This window comes from Anopheles darlingi, chromosome 3, assembly GCF_943734745.1.
Source record: "Anopheles darlingi chromosome 3, idAnoDarlMG_H_01, whole genome shotgun sequence".
In the NCBI taxonomy this organism is placed as follows: domain Eukaryota; kingdom Metazoa; phylum Arthropoda; class Insecta; order Diptera; family Culicidae; genus Anopheles; species Anopheles darlingi.
The window spans coordinates 69,323,468-69,346,588 of record NC_064875.1 but is presented as its reverse complement, the minus strand read 5'-3'; the positions used below and the strand labels follow the sequence as shown (position 1 = coordinate 69,346,588).

General features: G+C 48.8%; 1 protein-coding gene across 4 annotated transcripts in view; it reads left to right on the top strand.

Moving 5' to 3' along the window:
* The window catches only part of LOC125958143 (uncharacterized), a 106,788-nt gene that overhangs the window by 10,037 nt on the left and 73,630 nt on the right, over positions 1-23,121 (top strand). The window contains exons 1-2 of one of the 4 annotated variants that reach the window (XM_049691283.1): positions 8,685-8,816; positions 17,616-18,776. The exons of 1 other annotated variant lie outside the window; for it this stretch is intronic. In XM_049691283.1, the coding sequence (XP_049547240.1) occupies positions 18,663-18,776 (114 nt within the window). In that variant the 5' untranslated portion in view covers positions 8,685-8,816; positions 17,616-18,662. Of the gene's footprint in view, positions 1-8,684; positions 8,817-17,566; positions 18,777-23,121 lie in introns of those variants that run through there. 2 more of the 4 variants (XM_049691285.1, XM_049691284.1) reach the window with 2 other exon arrangements.

Here is a 23,121-nt window from a genome sequence, read left to right as displayed (position 1 = left end):
CCCTTTTTTGCGCGTTGGCCTGACCAAACTGTAATGCCTGCTTCGCAGCAGGGCTCTGGCCAGGCGTGAGGAGCAAAAGGCCTTCAAGGCCAGCGGGGAATGAGTAAAGGAGAAGGAGCTACCTTCGCTCACTGCCTGTAGCTGTCTCGCTTTGTCTTGTACTTCGCAATGAAGCGAATACATCTCCATTACCGGGGGCCGTTTATGCGCAACCCAGAATCCCACCTCCATCCATTCATCCGGGTTCCGCGTTGACCTCGGCCAGGTCACCTTGGTTGCCTCGTGATGCCTCGCCTACAAAAACGGTTCTTAATAAAACCGATGGGTGTTTTTATTTGACGAGCTCAAGCTAGGCTATTTCATTGAGAGAGAAAGGGGGAGAGGGAGGAGATTACGAGCACTGGCGAGGGGGTTGCTAGCGTCCAGGATGTGTCCTGGGAGGGTGAGAAAAGCTTTGCATAAAATTGAGGTTAGTGGGTAATATGTAGATGGCACGGCATGGCATCAACCAGCAACCTTCATTCTAACACTCGCATTACCGCTCTCTGCAGCAACACTTTAGCCCCCCGCTGCTGTTGCGCTACCGTTACTGGATAGCTGGGGTCTTCCAGCTGGGGTGGGTGTGCGGGGTGTTTGTGAACGTTTTGGAGCATAAATTCCATTCAAAAGAATCCCCGCCTCCACCGTGCCCCGTCCAAACACCGGTCCTCTGTTCTGGCAAGCGGCGCTTATGGGAAACTAACGCCAGCACTACTAGCACGCTTCTGTTGATGACCTCGTCCGAGGGAAATGAAACTGGGCTGCAGGTTTGATTGAAAAGCTTCACTTGTTTTAGTTTGTTTTCATTTATGCTTCCTGTTTCCTGTTTCCATCGTTCCATCGCTTCCCTTGCCGCCGGTTGGTGCGTCGTACAGTGACCGGCATAAGTAAAAGCCCACCCCTTGATTTTCGTAGATTTTCGACTGTAAATCCTATATTTTCTACCGTAAACGGCAAGTGTTGTGTTTTTCTTGAAGGTTTAACATTCCTCTTTCAGTTTCACTAGCTTTCATCTCGATTGGATTGATAACAAATTTTTGATAAACGTTTAAATGAGAGATGGTCGATCACAGATGTGACAAAAGTAAAAGCCCTCTTTACAATAAATATTATTGTGACTCTACTAAACCCCTCTGCTTACTATATCTTTGTTAGGCCTTTAGTTTACATCTGTTTTAAAGTTTTAGGTCCCCCCCTCCCCTCCCCCATTATTGGTTAAAGTAATTTAATCCATCAATCGTAGTAGTTCCAGTAGTAAGTTGATTGCGCACGGGTTTTCGCAAAAGAAATGGGTGTATGGGAGGAATAAAAATCGTTGCATGCCTGAAATCTTCTTATGCAGCATTGATTCAATCATGTGTCTCAACAGATATTAGCAGAAAAAATATTATTAGTAGGGGATGCCTTTATGCCATCATGACTAATCAGCAATGTTAATCAGATTAGTAAATGAGATATAAAACCAGACGTTCTGGGAAGACGAATGATCGAACAAATGATGAAAACCATTCCGGAGATTAGGAAATCGTTAGAATTAACTATCTGTTCCATCATGAAAACCCTGTCGCTGTCTATTTTGGAGCAAACTATGCCACATTAGAATAGCTCTACATGAGTACAAGAGTGCGTATGCTAAAAGTCTTCCGTTTAAAAGTGCTAAAAGTGTTCCGTTCCGCCAAAAATATGGTTAAACGTTTGAATTTCACCCGGAAATGTGTAACCAAGTTAAAAGAAGGCTAGAGCAATGTTCTATAGTCTGACGAATCATAAATGGAAACATTTAATATAAACTATCACGAAAGAGATTGGCGGAAAAAAAACCATGGTTTGCAAGAACGTAATGTACCGGTCATAATCAAGCACGGAGGTGGTAGTATGAAGTTGCGGGGTGGATTTTCCATGGCTCTTGTGGACAATTTAAAGAAAATGATGGTATTGTGGCGGGTGAAAATTATGTTGACACCCTTAATAACTATTTGATGGACTCAGTACGAATAAGCCCATTTAAAAGCACTTTTGTTATGCAACAGGGCAGTGATCCTAAACATACTGCTAAAATAACTAATATTTTTTAATGTTCCCGTGTCACTCCCCTTCTCAAATGGCCTTCTCAAAACCAAGATTTTTAACGGATCAAGAATTTGTGGGAATTTTTAGATAAAAATTTCATTAAGAATTATGTTATTATCAAAACAATTTTTTTTTTGGAAGTTATTCAACAAGTTTGAACCTCAATACACCTGAAATCGTGTAGACGTCATGCCAAAACACCTGTAACTTAAAATCTGAGCTAAGGATGGACCATATTAATTGTTAAGGAAATTTCATTGTAGGTGGGCTTTTACTTTTGTCACATCTGTGATCGACCATCTCTCATTTAAACATTTATCAAAAATTTGTTATCAATCCAATCGAGATGAAAGCTAGTGAAACTGAAAGGGGAATGTTAAACCTTCAAGAAAACCATAACACTTGCCGTTTACGATAGAAAATGTAGGATTTATAGTCAAAAATCTACAAAAATCAAGGGGTGGGCTTTTACTTATGCCGGTCACTGTATTTCTTCGCTTTGGACGCTTGATCTCCGTTATCCTTTGGATGCATCAAGCGTGTTCTTAGAACCGGCTCCAGTTTTGGTTTTTTACTTTCTAAACGTTCCAACAAAACCTCTCTTTTAAGTGGTCCCCTTTAGAATCCAAAGCAATCGACTTCTTCCATGAATAATCCTCAGCAAGTGTCTTTGAAATGCTTGTTTTGTTGGAGAAGAGAAGGAGTTCGTTCCTGGGACTACCTTCGAAGGGTTTAAATGAACGAGAAGCACATCTCCTTACGCAATCCATCCCGCTACTCTCAAGGAAGCGAAACGAGCTGAAAACATTAAATGACGCTGCCAAGGGTTTGCCTCTCATCGGATGTATCGCACGAACCTGCCACGGTGGTGTGTGCCAGAACGGGGTAATGAATGGACAGAAACAAGCGTCAAGAGACGGGACAAAAAAGATGGAAAACCATCCGACAGTTAGTTAATGATTTTTACCCCATCCCCATCCTCCCATACTGCATCGACCAGCGTGCGCTGAGCGCTTATACCTCGGACCACGGCACGACGGCAAAAAGACGGACAGCCATTAAATATGCGACCGTATCGTGCCTCTTGTTGCATGCACTAGGAGCCAAGGGAAACTTATTTTCCCTGTAGTTTTTTGTATAAGTCTCACTGACATATTTGTCGATGCATCCATTTCCGATGTTGCGACACTCTCCAATATTTTCTTAAATCATTCCCCCGGCCTGGCTGCCAAATCCACAATCTAAACAACTTCAGCCATTCGCCATTTTTACCACCCTTGGAAAAAAAATGAAGCTTTTCCCTGCCATTTCCGGACGGGAGTTTTCGAAAACCAAGCTGTTTGAGCCACCTGAGCATACCGGGTCACGGTTACGGTCGACTCCGGCATCCGCGAAAGCCACTGCGAGTTAAACGAAGGTGGGATTAAGGTGGGAAAACAGCGGAAAACACATCACACTAAATCCCCATCCGCTACCGCTGGTGTGGTTCGCGCGATCTGCAAGAGCAAAATCACGAGCAGAGCGACCGGAGAACGGTGCCCGGGAGTAACAGATAGTTGAACTCACGTTGGCGTTGGCTTCGCTGGGAGAATCGGTGAAGAGAGGAAGGGGGAGGAAGGTGGCTTATGCAAACGCAACCCTCGTTCGACCTTCACCGAGAACCCTGGACATGGGTTTTCAGAAGGTTCGAGATGCGCCACTGAGCGAGAGAGGCGAGGCGGTTGGCACGTGGATGGGAAATTCGTTCTGCATTTTTTTTGTGCCGCATCTCTCGATGATCTCCCTCTGAATGCAGTTCCACCGTTGCCCGGATTGCCCGGGCAAGGAACTTGGTCTGATGGTCCGGGTCCATTCTCCTGGCCCGCCAGATCATGATGATGGATGATGTGAACAGCATGGAACAACATCGTCCGTTTGCTGGGCTGCTCTCTCCCTCGCAATCGGGGCGCTCGGTTGATGGATTTTTCCCGGAATGGTTTAGTTTTGATAATCCCAAAAAGGTTCCCTCCATTCCGTTGGCGTTGCCGGGCGGATAGGGACAATCAACAAGTTGGGCAGAGTTGGAGGTACACGGGCTGAATGTTTCGGTTGATTCATCGGGGCCACAGTTTCGGAATGCAAATTTCCAAACGGAATGGAACCGAACCATGCATGCGCCATGTTTCCCGAAATGCCCGACAAACAATCTCACAAATGTTTGCTTCTGAACGGACAATCAAATAAGCATTTTATGGTATTACAATTCGATGGAAAGCTCGAAAACTGCTTGCTCAAATAAGCAAGCACACACAGACACACACACAAATGGACTGAGCACCGTCCGGATCGCCCACGGTCACGATAATAAGCTTGGGTGTACCATTTGTGTTTGAGAAGAGGATTTTCCCTTAGCCCCATTTCTGCTGTTTACCCACGCACTGCCACCGAAGTAGCATTGTCACGCACCGCATCAGAACATAATGGCCTACGCGCTGCCACAAGATACCAGTCTCGTGAGCCTCAGAATGTTGCCGTTTCCCGGGTCTCGGTCCCGGACACCATTGCATTACGAATGTGGCGCATCAGGCGCGTAATGAGCATGCTATTGGCATTCGGCCTGCAAACACCTACCACCGAGCAGGCGAGAGGTATGATAAATGCATGGTGCATGATGCGCGTCTACGCCAGACAAACGAACAACTTGCGCTTCTGCATCTGCTGCTGTTGCTGCTGTGGGTGTACCGCAGACCACGAAGCATAAAATCCCATGTATGTAGCGGCGTCACATGCATACTTGCTGGATGGCATACAAACAGTTGTTGCTTGTTGCACCCGGAAGGCCTGAGCAGCAAAAGCATCCCAATTCCTCACTCACAAGGCAATAAAAATGAGCAAAGTGTTATGCTGCGCTATGTGTGGGTACCGTTCACCCGCTGGTGCATCACAGATCCACCGGAATGCAGAAGAATAATTGGATGCATTTCCTCAGTTTGTGTTTCTCGCTTTTCCAGCGACCACCAGCGGCTCAACCAGGCCATTGTGTCGTTGTTTAAAGCTTTCATTCATTTCATAGCGCCCTCCATTAACCGTCCGATGGTAGTGCAGCAATGGCTGCTTCGATCAAAGCGAAACGGACCCATAAACCAGCAAAGCAGCAGCCAGCGCACAGCCACCCATGATAAGCACGCATTGGGTAGCATATTAACGAGCACGAGGCTGGCTGGCTGTCAGCCGCGTGGTGCGGCACAGGCGCATGAATGTTGGCAAGAGATATGAACCTGACCAACGGACATCATGCTGCTCACCCAACGATGGTTGGAAGTTGATAAATGGATTCGGTTTCGCGGCCATCCTCTCGCTTTCTCGAACCACCAGCCTGTTCGTTTTCGGTTCTAATTTCCCAGAGCCCACCGCAGCGCAGCATTGCCATTGAGCTCAAAAAGGCACAAACCTCGAGTCGCGCCGAGTCGGCGGGGGTGATTATCACGTGAATAACATCGTGTTATTTCGAAGCCGCTGCTATCGTGAGACTTGATCGTTTGCGCTTCAAAATGCCATCAGTTGGTTGTTCTTCGCCCTCTCTCTCTCTCTCTCTCTCTCTCTCTCTCTCTCTCTCAAACACACACACACTTTCTGGAGTAGTGATCTTCCGTGCACCCCCAGAAAAACCTCAAAGACTTGAGGACACCTATTTCATTTTCACTGTATACGCTACCAAAACCGAAGTGCGGGCGAATCCTCGCCATGGACAATCCCGTATTTGCATGCGCAATATTTGTACACATTTTTTTGAAAAACAAATCAAGATTAGAACCATACTTTGATAGCAAAAGCCCCGGGGACCAACTTTGCGTGACCTTTTTGTGAATGGGAAGAAAACAGCCCAGAGTGGTCCAGACACCACCGTGGTCCAGTTTAGGACTTTGAGAGAAAGAAAAAAGGTTGAAATTTGACATCCAACTGGGCAGCGACTTCTAGGGCGTTAAGCAAACTGTACAGGCCCCCGGGGGTGGTGCTGTGAAGGAGGAAGCTGCCGAGATCAAATCATTGCTCAAATTTCTCTGCCTCAACCATCAAAGTGAAGCGGAATTCAAATAAACGGTCACGATAGTGAGTGCTCTAGACGCTTGGCCCTCTACCTGGTCGGTCCGGCAACAGCGACCAACGAACCGGTCAGTGTGTATACGTTTCCTACAACTCCAAGGCGGAATGTTGTCATCCGGTTCACATCGACCGCGTGCGTCGGAACATCGGAGAGGGCAGAGAGGAGAAGAAAAAAAAAACGGAAATCTTCTCGTAACACAGTCCGGCCTGTTGAACAAGAAGGACTTGATTTGCATGGCTCCCCGTGACCCCGCGTGTCTATCACCGATTGATGTTGGTCGGTCCTACGGTACCAAGCAGATGCTGTACACTAGAGCACTCTCTGCGCAGGCCGGTTTGAGTGGTCGAAACGAAGCGAAAACGGATCTCCAATGTCGGCGAGTTTGCTTGGGAATGCAGACATAAGAGAAGACGGACGAACGGAAAACCCTCTTATCCGTAATGATGAAAATGCGGAAGAACGATTGTGATGGAAAAATAACTTCCCCAGCTCTTACGCGGACGAACTCAAGCTTCACTGAAGCCGAGGCCCGAGGGTGGATGCGATTTTCGTGCGTCAAGATTGTATTCCATTCCTACGGCATTGTGTGTGTAGAGAGAGAGAAGGAGAGAGAAAGAGAGAGGTTTCATCGGAACGCCGTTGCGATCGGTATCTCCTCTTCACTCGGGGATCATCTGGGTTTTCCACGATTCCAGATAGCGGCCAACCAACAGCTGCTCGAGGCAGCATTTTTCCCTGTTCGTTTCAAAGAGCTGCACTCTGCTGCTGCTGAATCGAAATAACAAATTAAATAAAACGACCGCTAGTAAATATTGCCCCGAACCGTCTTATCCATCAATTATTAGGCAAATATAATATATTGCTTACGCAGTTGGAAGAAACCGTCTCTTTCTCTATTTTCCCGGGAATGCCCGGCAACGATTGTTAGTCGATGCTAACGATCTGCTTTCACTCCCGATTCCGCCCGAACACCGGTGCTTCGGGGCATAGTTAGTTGTGTATTGTGTTCACAAAAAAAGTATTTCCTGTCGCCTGGAGCAAGTCCGGTCTCTTGTGAGCCAATGGTTTCATCAGAAATGTGTCTAACGAAGCAGTTTATACAAGTAGAGTTCTCAGAAATTACAAGAGATTCGTTGCGTTTGATTGCCCGCGCACATCTTATCGGAGATAGCAGTTGGCTACTACGATGATCTATTCGAGCACTCGGGATTAGTGGAATCACTTGAGGCTCCTCTTAAATGCTGGAGGACCATAGGCTGACCTGGGCGAATATGGTCTGTTATTCTATTCTACTTTCGGAGAATTCTGTTAAATAGCATTAATTACATAAGCAACATGGCGAAGATGAGAATTATATTAAATGGTTGGTCGCGACTATTACAAAACATCGTCCAACGTATCGTCGGAATGGAAATCGATTTCATTTTGAAGTGAAAGTGAATATCGCCTGCAACCGGTTCAACAAATCGTTATCGAACTAAACGAACGAATGGTCGAACGCACGGACGCACGCACGCACGCACGTGTGACGCTCTTCGTATGCGAACAGAACATGGCGCGATGGCGAATGTATGTAAATTTGATGTAATAAATTAAACCCCAAACGCCGGAGCGGGTTTCACGGTCGACGGAGGTGGCGGGAGGGAGTTTTTGTTATCTTTGTTGTTGGTGCTGTTGTTGTTTGTCGTCTTGGTGGTGATGGTTGTGGTTTATGCGGTTGGTTTTCTGAAGATGAAATCGCTTTGTATTGCGTTGCTGTCGATGACAACCACGTTTGATGGCACTCCCAAGGAGTGGGTGTTGGTGGGAGGGAAATGAAAGTTAAAACGCTGAAGAGTGATTTGATTGTTTCACTTGGACAAGAGATCATTTTTGGGGCTGAAATTAAATAAGCGCCACCATTTGGACCATAATTATCGGGAGTAAATGATTATTAGTAGATTAATGGATGATAGCATGTTTGGATGATTTTCTTAAAGGCGAACTAATTAAAATGCAAAAAAACCCTCGCCTACCTCAAACAGCAGACATGCAAGCATGGAAACGTCGTTGTAATGCAGCCGAGGGTGCATCAGAGTGTGAGCTGCATGCGAGGCCTACGAGTGAGGAGGAAAAGCTGATGGTGGGTGGTGGATGATTTGGGATGGTGGTTGAGTTTTCCAGCTGAAGAAAAACTCAACAATGATAAGCGGAACACGTGAGAGGGCGCCCGGTTGAGAAGAGAGGCGGCCAACACTAACACAGCTGCAGCTCTGGTGGAGCTCTAAGCGCCAAGCGAGCATCGCGAAAGAGAACTCCGCGGTCAATAGAAATCGCGGGTCGCTGAGAACGAAGAGCATGGCGAAAGGATTTTGCTCGTGAAGCAGAGAAACTCGGAGAGTGATGCAGAGACAATGAGAGATGATGTCGCACGCCTCTTGGCTTTGACTTGGCTCGGGCGCTCGCCTGCTCCAAGCTCCAAGTGAGACGAGGTGCGTGCGCGAGACACAACCGACCGACCGGATCCCGGAGTGAGCTCGGTCAGCGTCCATTGGCCAGCAGCAGACTAAAGCAGCAGCAGCAGCAGCAGTGATGGAGTGTTGAGTGCATTGTATGCTTCGAAGTCCCCGTGACATGTGCCACGGTAATTGAGCGAGTTTTGGATGCGTTTTGTGCAATCAAAGTGGCCAACTGGAACACAATCCGCTTCCAGAATCCAGCCTGTGCCCGGTGCACCGCGACGAAGTGAGCGAACGAAGCGCCAATAACCATAAATCCGAATGGCCGTCTGTAGGAGGCCAAAGTGTGAAATCCGCTCCAAGAGTTCAGTCTCCGGGCCACGCAGTCAGTGACAGTGCGGGCCAGGGGGTACAGCGAGAGGCGCTCCAAACCGTGAAACGGCGGCTCGTTAAACAACTCGCAGGCCTTACTCGACACGGAGAGATGACAGCGGCTTCAGCCCGCGCCCCACAGCCTCTTCTCCGGCGCTGATCATCATCATCATCATCATCATCATCTTGGGGATGTTGAAGGCGATGATCTCTGTGCCACGATCGGATCTATGTTTGTGCGTGTGTGAGAGAGAGCGTGTGTGTGTGTATGTGATCGGTGCAAATGTCAAGGGGCGCGGGCGGCGGCCGAGGTTGTTGTCGTTGTCGCATGTGTTTGTTTTGTTCTTGTCGTTCTTGTCGTTCTTGTGGTTCTTGCGGTTCTTGTGGTTCTGGTGGTTCTCTTGTTCTGTTTGTTTTCATCTTTTGATTCGGTCGGGTTGATCACGACTCCACAGAACCCCCTTTGCTGGAGTCTGGTGGCTGCTCGTGCGTATCAATCGATGGCAAGAAACGTGAAAGTATTCCAAGAACCGCCTTGCCTAGATTGCGAATAGGTGTGTGCGTGTATGTGGGGTTGGGCACATGCCCCCCAGCACCCACTTGAAGGAATCAAGAGTTTTGTGTCGCGCAATTAATGAGAGGAAATTCATGATTTCGCATCGCGGCCCTCTCCTGAATACCGCATCACGACTCGTCCTTCTCTGGTGCCTTTGCATCAGCTAATCAGGCAGTTATGTCAAGTATTTATCGGGGTGGATAAGAATGTTCTGTTAGAGCTTCAGATACTTCGCGGAACATAGCCCAACAGCACATGGTCGCCCTGGCCACATCGGATTGCATCGTGGGCTGTTCCGTGGTTCGGCTTCGTTGCGTTTGGCAAGGAGAAAGCAGAAAGCTACTTTTCCCACACCTGGCCGCGGTGTCTGTCGGCAGTGGGGCTTGGCCAACTCCACGGACCGACCGGTGGACCGGATGGTCCGGATGCTCCGAAGGTGGAGGGAGCGTGGATGAAGAAGGAATGTGGCGCGGTAGTGCAGCAGAAAAAGACAAAAAAAACATGTCAAACGTAATCTTGTTAGCCATGAAGCAAGATAAGGACGGCTACAAAGAAAGAGGGAGCGAGAGAGGGCATTGGAGAGAGAAAAATGAAGCGAAGAAGAGAGCAAGAAGAAGGTAATCAAGAGCGAGGTGAAATGCGTGAGACTGGAACGTGCGATGCTCGAGCGCTGAGAGTGATTTGCGTGAGTGCGAGAGACCCCCAGTTCGCGTGTTTGTGTGGTTGTGAATATGTTGAGCAGCATAATATCTATGCGACAACCCTGGAGAGTGCATTCCTTTGCTGCTTTGCTATTGCCTTTTTGAACTGTTTGAGCTTGTGCGGTGATTGAGGCTCAACTGTCTGGCTTGATGGACCTCACTACTAGACCAAACGACCTCCATTTATTGCTATGTTATATGTTTCGGGATCGAATGCTTGGAATTCGAATCCAAGTAGCTCGGCCGCCCCCGGGCACTATTGAGCACTCAATGATGATTCCAGCATACGATGATGGTGATGACGATGAGAAACTCTCAGTTCCTTAGCTCACAGAGAGAGAGAGAGAAATAACCAGCGAGCGGGAGAGAGTGGAAAATGCGAGGGTTTGAATGGTGTTTCATCCTTTCGGACGGAGTCTATTCAAGTCCTTCCACTCTCTCAGGATTCCCAGGTATCCCGAATGTTGCCGAAACGGTGTCTAGTACCCCATGGTTACCATGGTTTCCAATCTAGTTATATCCCAGCACGCTCATGTTCTCTGGCGTGCTCTGGTGCTCGGTTCGGTTTATAGTGCAGCCAGCTCAGTACAGCGGGAACAACAGCCAGGGAACAAAACATTGGGTCCTCATCTCGAGGAAATGACTGACCCGGTTAGCGATGGTTTGACCACCAACCACCACCGGTGTGAAGTAGGTGAAAGGCTTCAAACTGATGATTGATAGTGGTGCAGTGCTGGCAGAAGCATCATCTGCACATGCGACTAGCGGAGTCGAGTTCATTCAATTAAACTGACAACAACACGGCACGGACCAGGTTTCCGGCACCGAACTGGCCTAGAAATGTCCAAACACCCCAGAATGTTTAGTTCACACAACCGTACAACAGTGTTTGAGTTGGTTAGCTTCGTTTTTACGTCCCTTTGCCCGATGAAAATGGGATTTTCCGGAAGTTTAAAGTTCAATTCGTGTGCTCGTGAAGTGTTTGCGGTATTAACAAAGTTCTGTGCTTGCACCACAATTCGTGCTTTCCAGTGATGAAAGTAGAGCAATGAACATACGTCCTGAGGTGCGCTTGTGCGAGTCCCTTCCACCTCATTCCCTCCCCCCAACCCACCTCGATACCGACTTCAGAAAGGGATGCTGGTCTTTCGCGGCGGCGTTCGCGGTTTGTACGCTCCGGAACGCGGGGCGCCGGTTGGTTAATTAAAGAAAATTAAATTCGTGTGTCGGTACCGTTTGCCCGGGAGTGACGAAAATGGTGAATGTGCTGAGCGCGCTGGAAGCCGGCAATGGCGCAGATTCGTAATTTTCAACCCAACGATTGGGTATTGTTGGCGGCGGGCAACAACGACGTCGTCCCGGTCGATGACGCACAACTCAGACCGTACCCTGTAAAAGGGGACAACTAGCACAAACCCGCAAGCTGCCTTTGCCCGGTTCGCTGGATGAAGGAGTAAGTTCATAGATTTCCCTGGGCCATTGCCGTCCGTGGAATTCTTCTGCCTCTTGGCCGTATCCCGCAACCGACGACGAGCTACGGCAGCTACCGAGGATAAATGGAATTGGCAGATACAAATCTACTATATTAACAGAATGCTGAGGCAAAATGAAGAGTGTGGACTCACGGTTTGTCGTCCTTCTCGTCGAACCCGGGTCGTGTTGATTGGAAAGGATGGTTTTCATATTCAAATGGTATCATTCGTCGTCGGTGTCGGTTGCGGAGGGTTTGCAGGGTATTTGGAATGTTTCTCCAAAAGATGCTGCGCACGACAATTCACCATCGTATTGGTATGTACACGGTGCGAGCGAGGGGACCGGCAGCTGTGCTATCCTATCACAGCGCGTCCTCGAAATGTGCTGAAAATATAACGACCATCTAACCTTTTCAGCGACTCCATAAGGGGGGGTGGAAGCGATTTATAGCAGCTCGCAATCAGCGAGTTCCGTTGTTTCGCCATTGTCCTTTTGTTGTTGCGAGGACACAAGTCTGCCCTTGGGCAGCTCTGTACAGCTCACAGAGCAGCTTACGTGAACAGTGAACAGCACTGGGCCACGCAGGCTACGGGACAGCAAGAAATGAAATGCAAGGATTCAAAAATACCGTGACATTCATGTCATTTCTATCATTCGCGGCGGCGAGAAGAAGTCCTTGCTTCCCCTTCCGAAGGCCTGACCCTGAAGGCCAACGGTCACATAACCTTTGCAACACACCGCGCCCTGCACATGGAGAAACGTACCATGACACCGGGCACCGGGCACCGGGCACCGAGCACCCAGTAGCAGCAGGAAGTGTTTGGCCAAAGTTTTAAATAAGTGTGTCGCAACGGTAAATGTCAAACGAATTCGTCCCGCAAAGGACCTGCTCGAGTTAGGCTAGGGTAGAACTCCAGTTTAGTCCAGTTCAGTCCAGAGGTTTTTTTTTCTCTCTTTCGCACTCCGTACGTATGGCGTACGGTGTCGGTTTAATTTCCCAATCACTATTTGCCATTTTCCTTTTTTGTGACTTCAGGCACGACGTTCCTATATCGTCGGACCGCCATTTCGAATGTCCCGTAGTAGTAGTAGTAGTAGGCTGCGGACTATCAGCTGACAGCTTTAAAGCGAGATCGAGTCAAGGTGTTTGCGACTTTCGCGGAACACGGAATGCAATGCAGGAAGAGTACGGCCGGCCGACGACGCTGGTTCGGGTACGCTAGAGACATAAAAGGAAACTGGCTGGCAGGAGAAATAAAAACGTGCAAACGTCACAAAACACGAACACGGTGGCCGGAGTTCCGCCGTCGTTTCTCGACGTTGAACGAAATGTTGCAAAATGCTAATGAGCCCGGCGCAGACCGAACCGGACGGGTGGGGAGGGAGAGGGAAAGGGGGAGGGTGTTGGGAGGCGGGGCTGGAGGGGAAAGAATTTATAGCGTTTTTATGGAAAATTTAATAGAACGTCATCGTGAAAAATGGAGAGAACCACGGTGTGTTTGTGTGTGTGTGTGTGTGTGAACCAGGGGGTGTATTCGGTGTATTTTCCACCTAAAAGCGGTGTGTTGGGTGTTTATGGGTGTGCGGGTCTTTCGTTTCTCCGCAACGGTTTGGGGTCGGGACGGGGTTTTGTGATGAGGTGTGGAGCACGGCGTAAATGGGACATACCCGACGACGTCCGAGACCATCTTTGTATCCTTACCTTTCGAGCGCCGGCGTCGTTGTGAACGTGGTGCAAGGTTGTTGGTTCCCCTTTTGGAGGACGATGTTCGAGGTTTTTCATAAACAGATACCGGCGGAATGTGGCCCGAAACGTCGCCCTGCGATACGTGTTTTGGCTCAGACCGACCAAGAACGGACCCCGCGTAGCAATAGACAAACAATTTACACCAACACCAATACGAGCATATAGTGACGTTCACGAGTCATGAAGTCACTTTTTGGGGGAGGGTGGTAGGGAGCTGGTCCGGGTGGCAGGGATGCGAAAAACCTTGACGTTGTTTTCGCTGGACCATCCAACCGCCTCCGGGCCTTTCTTTTTGCCTTTAATCCACCCATCCAGTGGTTTATTTCGGGAACGAGGGGAACGCGACCAACGGTAACCATGGACCGAGCGCGCGCGCCACGGATCTCGGCGAATGGTCCGGTTTTGGTCGGATTTCGATGGTAGCCGGTGCGTGTGTAGGGCGTTTATTTTTATTTTCGCTACTCTACTTCTCCACTCTCCAGACCCGACCCCCAATCGGTGCTGAGACAGTGAGTGAACCTTGGCGAAACGATGGAATGCTAGAGCTCTTGTTTTCACTTTCCACATCCCGGTGCCAGTGGGCGGTAAGAGGGTAATTAAGATTTGTCTCGTAGGTCAGACGTGTATTGGGAGTTCTAGGAGGCTTTGGGATTTTGGATTCTATGCTGCTATAAGTTATATAAGTGGTTTTGTTGCATGGTAACATCTTAGTACCACCGCGTAACTAACAACCGTCGCTATGGATGGATCATAGTAACGGTAGCTAAAATAAAAGACGCTGCACGGTTTCGGGCCAGTCAGTTGTAAAGTTACTTTTGAATAAAGAACTGTGCTAGTGCAAAGTACGTTTACGGTCTTATCCCAGATTAGCCTCTGACCCGAGGTCCCCGAAAATGGTTCAAATTCATTCGAATTCCAGCTTCAAAGTGAGTCTATTGACTTAGAGACTATGGTGCCCGATGTTTCGCAAATAATATAGTGTCATCCCAGAAAGGAATTGCTGCTCATCCTCATTCTTTATCGTTCATTTTGTGGCCAAAGTCTTTCCTTTTGATCCTGGCGTTACCATTCTTGCCCCGTCCAAGATCCCATTTCCAATGCTATTCAACCGTAAAAACGGACTCGTTTTGGAGCCTTTTTTTTGTGCGTCTGTATTCAATGCTCATAATTGCCCGTCGGTTTTTATGTTGCTTTCTTTTTTTTGGTGGCCCGCACCCGATTCCGATGCTTTGCCACTAATGCCGCGGCTCTGCTGACTTCATTAGAATTAATTTATATCCTTTTGCCGCTCCCCTCCGGCATCCCCGGCTAATCCGGGGTGCCCTGATTGAAGTGCTTTCCATTTTGCACCGGAAGGCGGTCTTGTTCACTCCGAAAAACCCCTGCGCCAACCAGCTGATGAGCGGTGACTCCGAGCGTCCTGTTTTTTTCTTCTTCTTCTTCTTCTTCTTCTTCCACCTTCCTTTCACCGGACTGAACTGGTTCACCGTCACTTTACCCTCGCCATTAATAAACATGAGCGTCAATAGGCCGTCACCGCCACCGGCACCACCATCGGTGGCAAGGAAAGGCAACGTCAACGGGCTAGTAGACCGGGTTATATACCGACTATGGGTGACAGTCAGGCAGGATTCGGGAGAAAATTGGAGAAAGATTTAATTGATTTTGAAAACTTTTCCTCACCCTCGGCCACCACGGCCGCTGGTCGGTGTCCCCGATGGAAACGTGTTGTCGTGTAGTCGTGTCGTTTGGTTGTGTTGCGATTGAATGGTGCGAAAATGGCGGAGCTTGCTGCGTCCGAAAATTCAAATTGTGTGTGTGTGTGGCTGTCGGAAATGGAAAGCGGGAAGTTTTTTGCTTTACCCTACCCCTGTCCTACCGAGCAGGATTCCTGTTCCCGGATACAGTTCCGCTTCCGTGACGCGCGCTGTCCTAGGTGCAGGTGAGATAGGCAGGAGGAATTGCCCGGAATGGTCGGTTAAACTTCGCCGCCTCTCGCGGTAGCTAACCGGTAACCGGGCCAAATGGAACTTTGATTGTAGCCTGCCTGCCTCGATCTGCCTCGGCCAGAGCTATTGTCCGGGAGTTACAAGTTTTTGTTTACCGATCCCAAAGTTTATGGCATCTTTTAAGCGAAGAAGATCCTCTCGACAGCAACAGCACCCATTCCACCTACCGTTGGACCCAATTGAACTGCGTCGCCTCAGACAATTAAGGATCCAAAGGACCGCAGTATCACTTCAGCAGCCCCCCGGGATCTGCTGTGGACGTTTGGTGTTTGGTTGGCAAGGAGACCACCATCAGGCAGCTTAACTCGCTCGCCCTTTATCGGTTGCTCTCTTTCTTGTTCTCTCTCTCTCTCTCTCTGTCGCTCATTCGTTTGCTTTCTCCTCAAGCAATCATCCCAGTAGCGGATTGCGTTGCTTAGTTTCGCTTTTAGCACAACTAACTTGTTAATCTGGACCATTTCTGCACCAGCCAGGCCGGGGGTACATCGGGTGCCCATCTTGCTGCCGTAATTATAAACTTTTGCTCCATGTTTTCTGCTCCTGCCCATGCTCTGGACAGGTGTGCGGAGGTTCTTGAGCGCTACGCTGACTTCCTGATACGATGGACGGTATCATTCGGATTACGGGATTCGTCCGTCGTCACTTGGAGCGACGAAGTTTTGTATTAAGCCGCCCCCAGGCATCCGTCCTCGATGTCTCTTAGCCTAGGCGCAAGCGGGCCAGGCTTACGGATGCTTAGGAGGAGTTTAGTGTTTTTTGGTGTATAGTTATGCCAGCAGTACTCATGCTTACCGCAAGGCTCGTCGGGAATCTAATTTAAACTTTATTCCAACTCAAGGGTTCTTGGGGCTACTTCAACCATTACAACAATTAGATTGTGGTTAGTAGCGACATTTCGGTTTTCATTCCTCAAACAAAACTCTATCCAAGATCATTCTTTCTGCCTCTTAAAGCATGAAATGCCGACAAATACGTTGCCTCGCGATCGTCTGGCAAGATCATTTAAATGATCATCTCCAATGGGCCGTTACTCGCGCTCTCGCGCGACCGAATGACCGAAAACGGAAGAAGATGTGGCGCGGGATTGTTTGCTAATGCCCGCTCCCATCGCGCTGTCGCTGTCCTTGAGCCGGTTCGGTCGTACGGTCTCCCGTTTCGATTGCTCGCAACCATTTTGGCACTTTTGGTGCTTTTGCGGAGCTGTATGCGTGTCAAACGAACGCAGGTGAGTGAGTGAGTGTGTGCTGCGTTAAGTGATGATCACGGTCTTCACCCTCATCATCATCATCATCATCATCATCACCGTCATCATCGCTACCATCCACAACAACAACACCGTCACTTCGGTTCGCCATTCGGCTACGGCTGCAGAGAGTACATTGTATTGTGCTCGCCAAGGAGTCTCGAATAGCGTATTTGAAACGTATCGTAATCGCAAAACGACCTCAACCGGAGCAAGAGTCCCCTTTGGAGTCTCGGCCGCCGACATAATCTGCGTATGGAGATCGGGCGAGGGAGAGGTCGAGAAGCAATGAATAGCAGGCCATAGCGTCGAGCATTTTGATCACTTGATCGCTGTCACTTGCGAAGACGCCGATCGGGGCTCGTTAGGTGGACGTGTTAATTTTACAAAATTGACAAATGCTTTTGCCAGCGCCGGTCACTCGTCTCGTCTCGTCCACGCGAAGGTAAACAGGTTCGCGCTGGGAATGGCACTGGGGACCGGGGTGGCCCTCTTAGCATAGAGGCGTGAGTGGCACAGCTCGAGCTCGAGCAGCTCCCTGCTGCTAGCTAGCTGCTGCTTTCTACAACCGAAAGGTGTCACGATTTCGTAATTAGGAATTGGAATCTCGTGTGCTACTCCCCTGGGGAGAGGGGAAGAGGGTGGGGGAGGGGTCTCCGTTGCTGCTGCTTTGCATTGTTTCATTTGGTCAGTCGTCGAGTGACGGTTCGATAATCGATGCTGTGCCATAAGTGGTGGCGCTTCACTCGCTCTCGCTCGTTAGCTGTCATGTGTGATCCGCTGAATGCGCCGTTTGTTTCAGTTGCACTCGGCTATGTAAGTGTGTGAATTGTTTTCCTAATTAGTGTTTCCCGTCTTCGCTGAATTCGCTCCCAAAAAAAAGCCTACAGCATGTAGAAGAGAAGAGTGAAAAGTGACAAAAACAACAAATTATGGTGCTACCGTGTTGCTCTGTGCGAAGTGTTTGGTTATGGTTTCGTGCGTTCCTACTATCTACATTGTGACAAAAACACCAGCAGCAGCATAAGCGAAGGTGTGAGTGAGCGTAATTAACCCGTTAAACCGGATGCGAAAGCGAGAGAAGATGGTGCTGGCTGCAGTTCCGTTGCGGCGGAAGTGAGTGCGGAGAAACGCGCGACACAACGGGCGCTGCCAGTAACGGTCTGCTGTAACGCTATACTGTACACGTGTCACGTGACACGAAGCATAAGCACGTTGTGGCCACCTGTTAGTGTGTGATTTACATAACTGTGAAGCGCATTACCGCCACCTGCGGTTCAAAGAACCTGTTCCAACAAGGGCCTACTGTTTGTCAGCAACGTGTCAACCAGCAGCAACTCCCATTCAACATGCTGTTTCGAGGATACTAAGAGCAGCAGGCCAGGGTCCCAAGGCGGAAAGAAGAATGCATTTGCATGAGATCCAAGCAGGATTGCTACAGCAGTTAGCGTGCATTGAGGTGAATGCGTAAGGACGTGAGCTTTAGGACTCAATGAACCCGACGATCTTCTCGATCCTCACTGGTCACAACCTCACGAGTCACCAAGGACAGTGGCTATCGTTTGATAAAACAGAAGAGAAGAAGCATAAACTCGGGTTTTTGCTTGTGTGCAGGGGGGGTTGCGAGGGGTCCGGGTAGTACGCGAGTGTGTGTTTGCGTTTGTGTGTGTGTGTGTGCACGGAAGAGAACGTAAAAGCCGTCAAGGTGGCCGCGTCGAAGCGATCCCGAGGGACCTCGGCGTCCGAAGGTCGCCTTGCTGCAGGCACAACGACGACGACGACGACGACACCGACAGCTGACACTAGCGCCACCGGGAACGTGACAACGGTGAGTGGCGGAGCCTCCAGTACAAGTGCTGGTGAGGCGGTCGATCCCGGCACGGCCAGCCTGCAGTCATCCCACTCGCGCCAAGGATCGGTCGATGGTGTGATGCAACGATGCGGTCTCTGCTCGATCATCTCGAGCCTGCTGCGGCGGGCCATGTGCGTCGGATCGAGGCGTGGTAGCGGCGAATCGTACTATCAGGAGCTAGCGGAAACCAATGTAAGTAGCGCACTAGCACAGACCACCAGATATTCTCTATGGTCCAACGAACGTTCATTAACAATGAGGACGTTCCGTATGAGGGATTAAACAAAGCGATTAGTCTCAGTGGAATTGCAGCTAACAGCGCCGTCCATGGGAATACATTATCAGAGATGATGGTCCATTCAGTCTCACGGGGTGGCCGGGACACGTGCCGAAGTATTTCGGAGAAACGCAAATCTGCGCTGCAGGCGGCCGAATGTTTGTTTGTCCAAACTGTTGCCACTAATTGGTACCCGGAGGTGCAGATGGATGGTGGGATCCGCCCCCCCATTCTCTCTCTCTCTCTCTACGCCTCATCGCCACCAGCATCCACCTTACAGTCGGCGATCGTGAAATGATGTGTCGATCATTGGTTGTGGACCAGCGGAAGCCGTGTGTTATTTTTAGGGGCCACCTTCGCTACGACTCGCTTCGCGTGTGATCGGCGAAGGTGCATTAATCGATCGCTCACGAGCTTGAGCGTATGTTTTGCGTGACAAACGGTGGATTCAGCAGATTCGGATGCTACGATTTGTTTGTTGTTTTGTGAATTTCCATCTATTCATTCACTCAAGAAATACCAACGGATGGTATTTGATCAGTAATACCGTCTAAGGATCCGTGAAGTGATGCGTAACTCCCAGTTCTGCATTCTGGAAGTTGTTTTACGATTTCGACAGAAAGGAAAACCCGAAGGAATCGGTATGAAATCGATTGGAAGAAGTTTCCAACAAGAACAAAGGGACTGCAGCAGGACTCCATTGATCCGTGAATCCGCTGAAGGATAAGCCAGCCATGGTTGGTCTTTTTAAAATGCTCCCCAGACGAAACCTTCGGCCCGCTGTCTCGGTTGTTCCCTCTTTTCGCAGATTAAACTGTTTAACAAACACCGGTACCCACGCGATCCGGTCGCCGTTTTCCCTTTGATGGGAATTGTTCTCGGAGACGCTCCAAGCACCTCCACACCATTGCAGTCCTGTGTTTGTTGGCTTGATGGCTTGTTTGGGGCTGGATGGTGCTGGTGGATGCAGGTCGACCTGCGAAAAGGTGGTTGCTGCCAACACTAGCAGCAGCAATAAGAAGACGAGCAGTTTACAGTGTTTATTTGTCCGATGCACATATTTGCATAAGCGTCCGATTAAGTAGTGTAAACACGTGCCGCTTTGGGCTTGGTAGGCGGCTTGTCGCCTAACGTCTTGTTCGCATTTGCAGCTCACTCGCTCCCTTGCCTGCTGCGCTTCGAGGTGGAAGAGATTCCTGATTCGCACCGAGCCATTGTCGTTGGTCGTGTTATACAAAAGAAACCGACCGCATGGCAAACAGAGAGCGCGTTGTGCTTACCGTTGGTCACATTTTTATGCTTTTAACTACTAAAAGAACAGCATATTATCAAATCGTTGGAGTTTGATAGCTTCTACCAGCTAACTAAAGGGGCCTGTGGCCTGTGTAATATCAAAATGGTTTGTTCGGTTGGTTCAAAATTGTCATCTCATGGTAATTGTGGCACTTCAATCACTCCGAACCGCCATCATGCGGGAGAATACATTCGAAAAGCATCCTCCTCTCCAACCACCGACTGGAGAGAAACGTGAAAGGACGCCTTCCCTTGGCCAATGTGCCCGAAATGGGAAAAATAAGAACAACCCTCGGGCTCTCAAACGAACGCTCCTACGAGGACGTTCGTTACACAAGCCGCGTCTCGACTTCGAGTGAAAATCAATAAATGTTTCATCCCGGCAAAGGCCAGGCAAGACAAGGCGGGGCAAAGGATGTGTGCTCCAGGAAGCGTTCGCGAAGAGGCGAAGGCGCACAGCCCAAGAAAATGTGATGAGTGCACGCTGTCAGCAATAATGCTCCCAGCAAATGCTCCCATCTACAGTGTTTGCGTGCTGAGCTTCTACACCGACGGTCCCTGGGATACCGTTTGCCCGGGTGACGCTGTTGTGGTAGATGTTGCAACTCACCATGTCTTCCTGACGATGAAATTTCGTTTTCCTTTCGCTGCTGCTGCAGCTGCTATCCCCCCGTACCAATGGAATATCAACAATTTACTCACTCGCTGAAGTTGATGGTCAAAGATGTTCAACCACCGCCTCCGTCAACGAGGCAATGTGGCTTCCTTTTCAAACTATTGTCAATCAGGGAATCATTTCTCATTATTCTGCTCGATCATTTGTCTCGCTGATCGGTTCAGGAAGTTGGCGAGTTCTTTTAATGCACCGGCATTGCGTAGGAAGAGCGGCCTCAACGGCCTCACGGCGTGATTGACGTGAGCGGGGTTGAAGAGGAAGAAATGTAACGAATTTTTAAGAAGCAAGGTAGCGTGATCGACGGCATGGTTGTATTTCCAGTGTAATTATTTATAGTTTTAATAAACAAATCCAGCAACCGAGCAGCGTTGAGCCATTGGAAAGCAGTGGGCAGCTGCGAGCATCAGCGGCAGGGCCTCGGGTACGCTGCGTTTATGTTTATACATTTGCTTTTATTGATCTCGTGCGATGGCGAAGCATGAAGCGGCAGGATGAGAAACTGGTGATCGCATGTGGCGCAGGATGAACTGTTACATCGTTTCGTAATTCATTCCCGGCTGTAATCCTCTCGACCTGAGCGAAGATGATGAATAATACGCTTTTCAGTTGTTTATGCTGCAACATATGATGCAATCTGCACCTGTTGCGTCCTATCCCTTCTCTTATTTATTGTTGTTGTTCCTTCGTAGTTAGTTTGTCAAACAACGTGCCTCTTGGTACTCGTGGCCATCGTCCACTATACCAACCTCTTGTCCTGGGGCGCTTTTTGATAACAAACACACTTCAAGATTACATTTGCTTGCTACCTGCGCTATCGATAGTAACTACCGTTCGGGCGATAGTAGGGTTTTTACTTGAACGTTGCACTTGTACGAATAGACTAGCAGTCCCGTCAAGGCATTTGAAGTGCCATCCAGCTCGTGTTCAGCTAGTTTATTTTTAGTATTCTCACGTTGACGAACTATCTATTCCTGTCTGTAGTACGACCGCCCAAGGTATTCGAGATGGTCTAGAAAGAGTGATCTTTGTCTCCAGCTCCCACAAGCTGTGCCTCGGTCGCTAAACAGGTAACTGCATTTTCAAATCTGTCTGCAACAAACAAACAGAAACATGATAAAGCAGCATGTTCGTCTGTGGCCCTAGACCCGCACCGGAATCACTGTGTTCCAGCCGTTGCCTTATCAAATCGTTGCCAAAGGCCCTTGTTTAGTGTCGCGCTGGCCTCGCGTGTCTTGTACAAGGTGATAGTGAGACGGTCATTAATGTAGCCATTTTCTTTCTTTTCTTTCGCGTTTTCTCGTCGAACACACCGCGCCTGCGTTCAGAAGCGATGAGGTGATCGTTTCCATTCATGCGAAGGCTTATGCGTTTGTGTCTGCTATCTGCTGCTAGGATGTCTGGCAAAGCTTTACACCCTGGCGACACGTTACTCACGATAAGAGTAGGAGAGTGTAAAACGAAATGCAGATAAGAGTACAGAAAATCAAAATCGTTTGGAACATGATAGAGGAGATAGGGTTTGGTTTCAGATTTAAAAAAGAAACGAGACCATTACATTCGGATTTTGGAGTTGGTATCGTCCCTTCCAGCTCATCCAATAACTTATCACGTTTTCAATCTTGTATGTTTCTTTTTCTCAATTATGCTCTTCTCGGTAAGATTTTTTCCAATCGCCCGGTTGTGCATTGCGTCTATTCTCGTGTCTGAAGGCCTAACGCAAGCTAGTTTGCTGCACACGTACCCAAAACGTGCCTCCAACGTGACCCAATTCGAGGTATGATTTGGATGTAGATCCTTCACCAGATGATACTTCAGTTCGATATTCCTTTTTGGTTGAAGTTTGTGTGGAAGTTTATTCTTCCTAATAAGATATCACGCCAACTAACATGTGGCAAATGTCCAACAAAACAAGCTCTAGTAGTATCTAGTCCCTCAATGGAGCCATTGACTCATGCTGCTGCTAGTTAACATATCTTTCACTTGGACAACTATCCGACACCAACGCAACAATGCTGCAAACCTTTTTATCTGGATTCCTGCATAAATCCTCCTAAGACCGATTGATAAGTTCGTGGAAAACTTGTCGGATCTGCGAAAACCTACTGATCTTCGGAACAAGGGCAAAATATTCTAATAAAATACAGAGCATATCTTCCACATACGCCATGTCTTCTACGACATTATCAATTCGCAGAACTGAGCCCACGCTGCGGACTCCATTGCGGTGTTCTGTTCGCCTTGTCTCAGCTCTCAGGCCAGCCCTTTCCGTGGTCTATTGCTTCAGCAGGCTT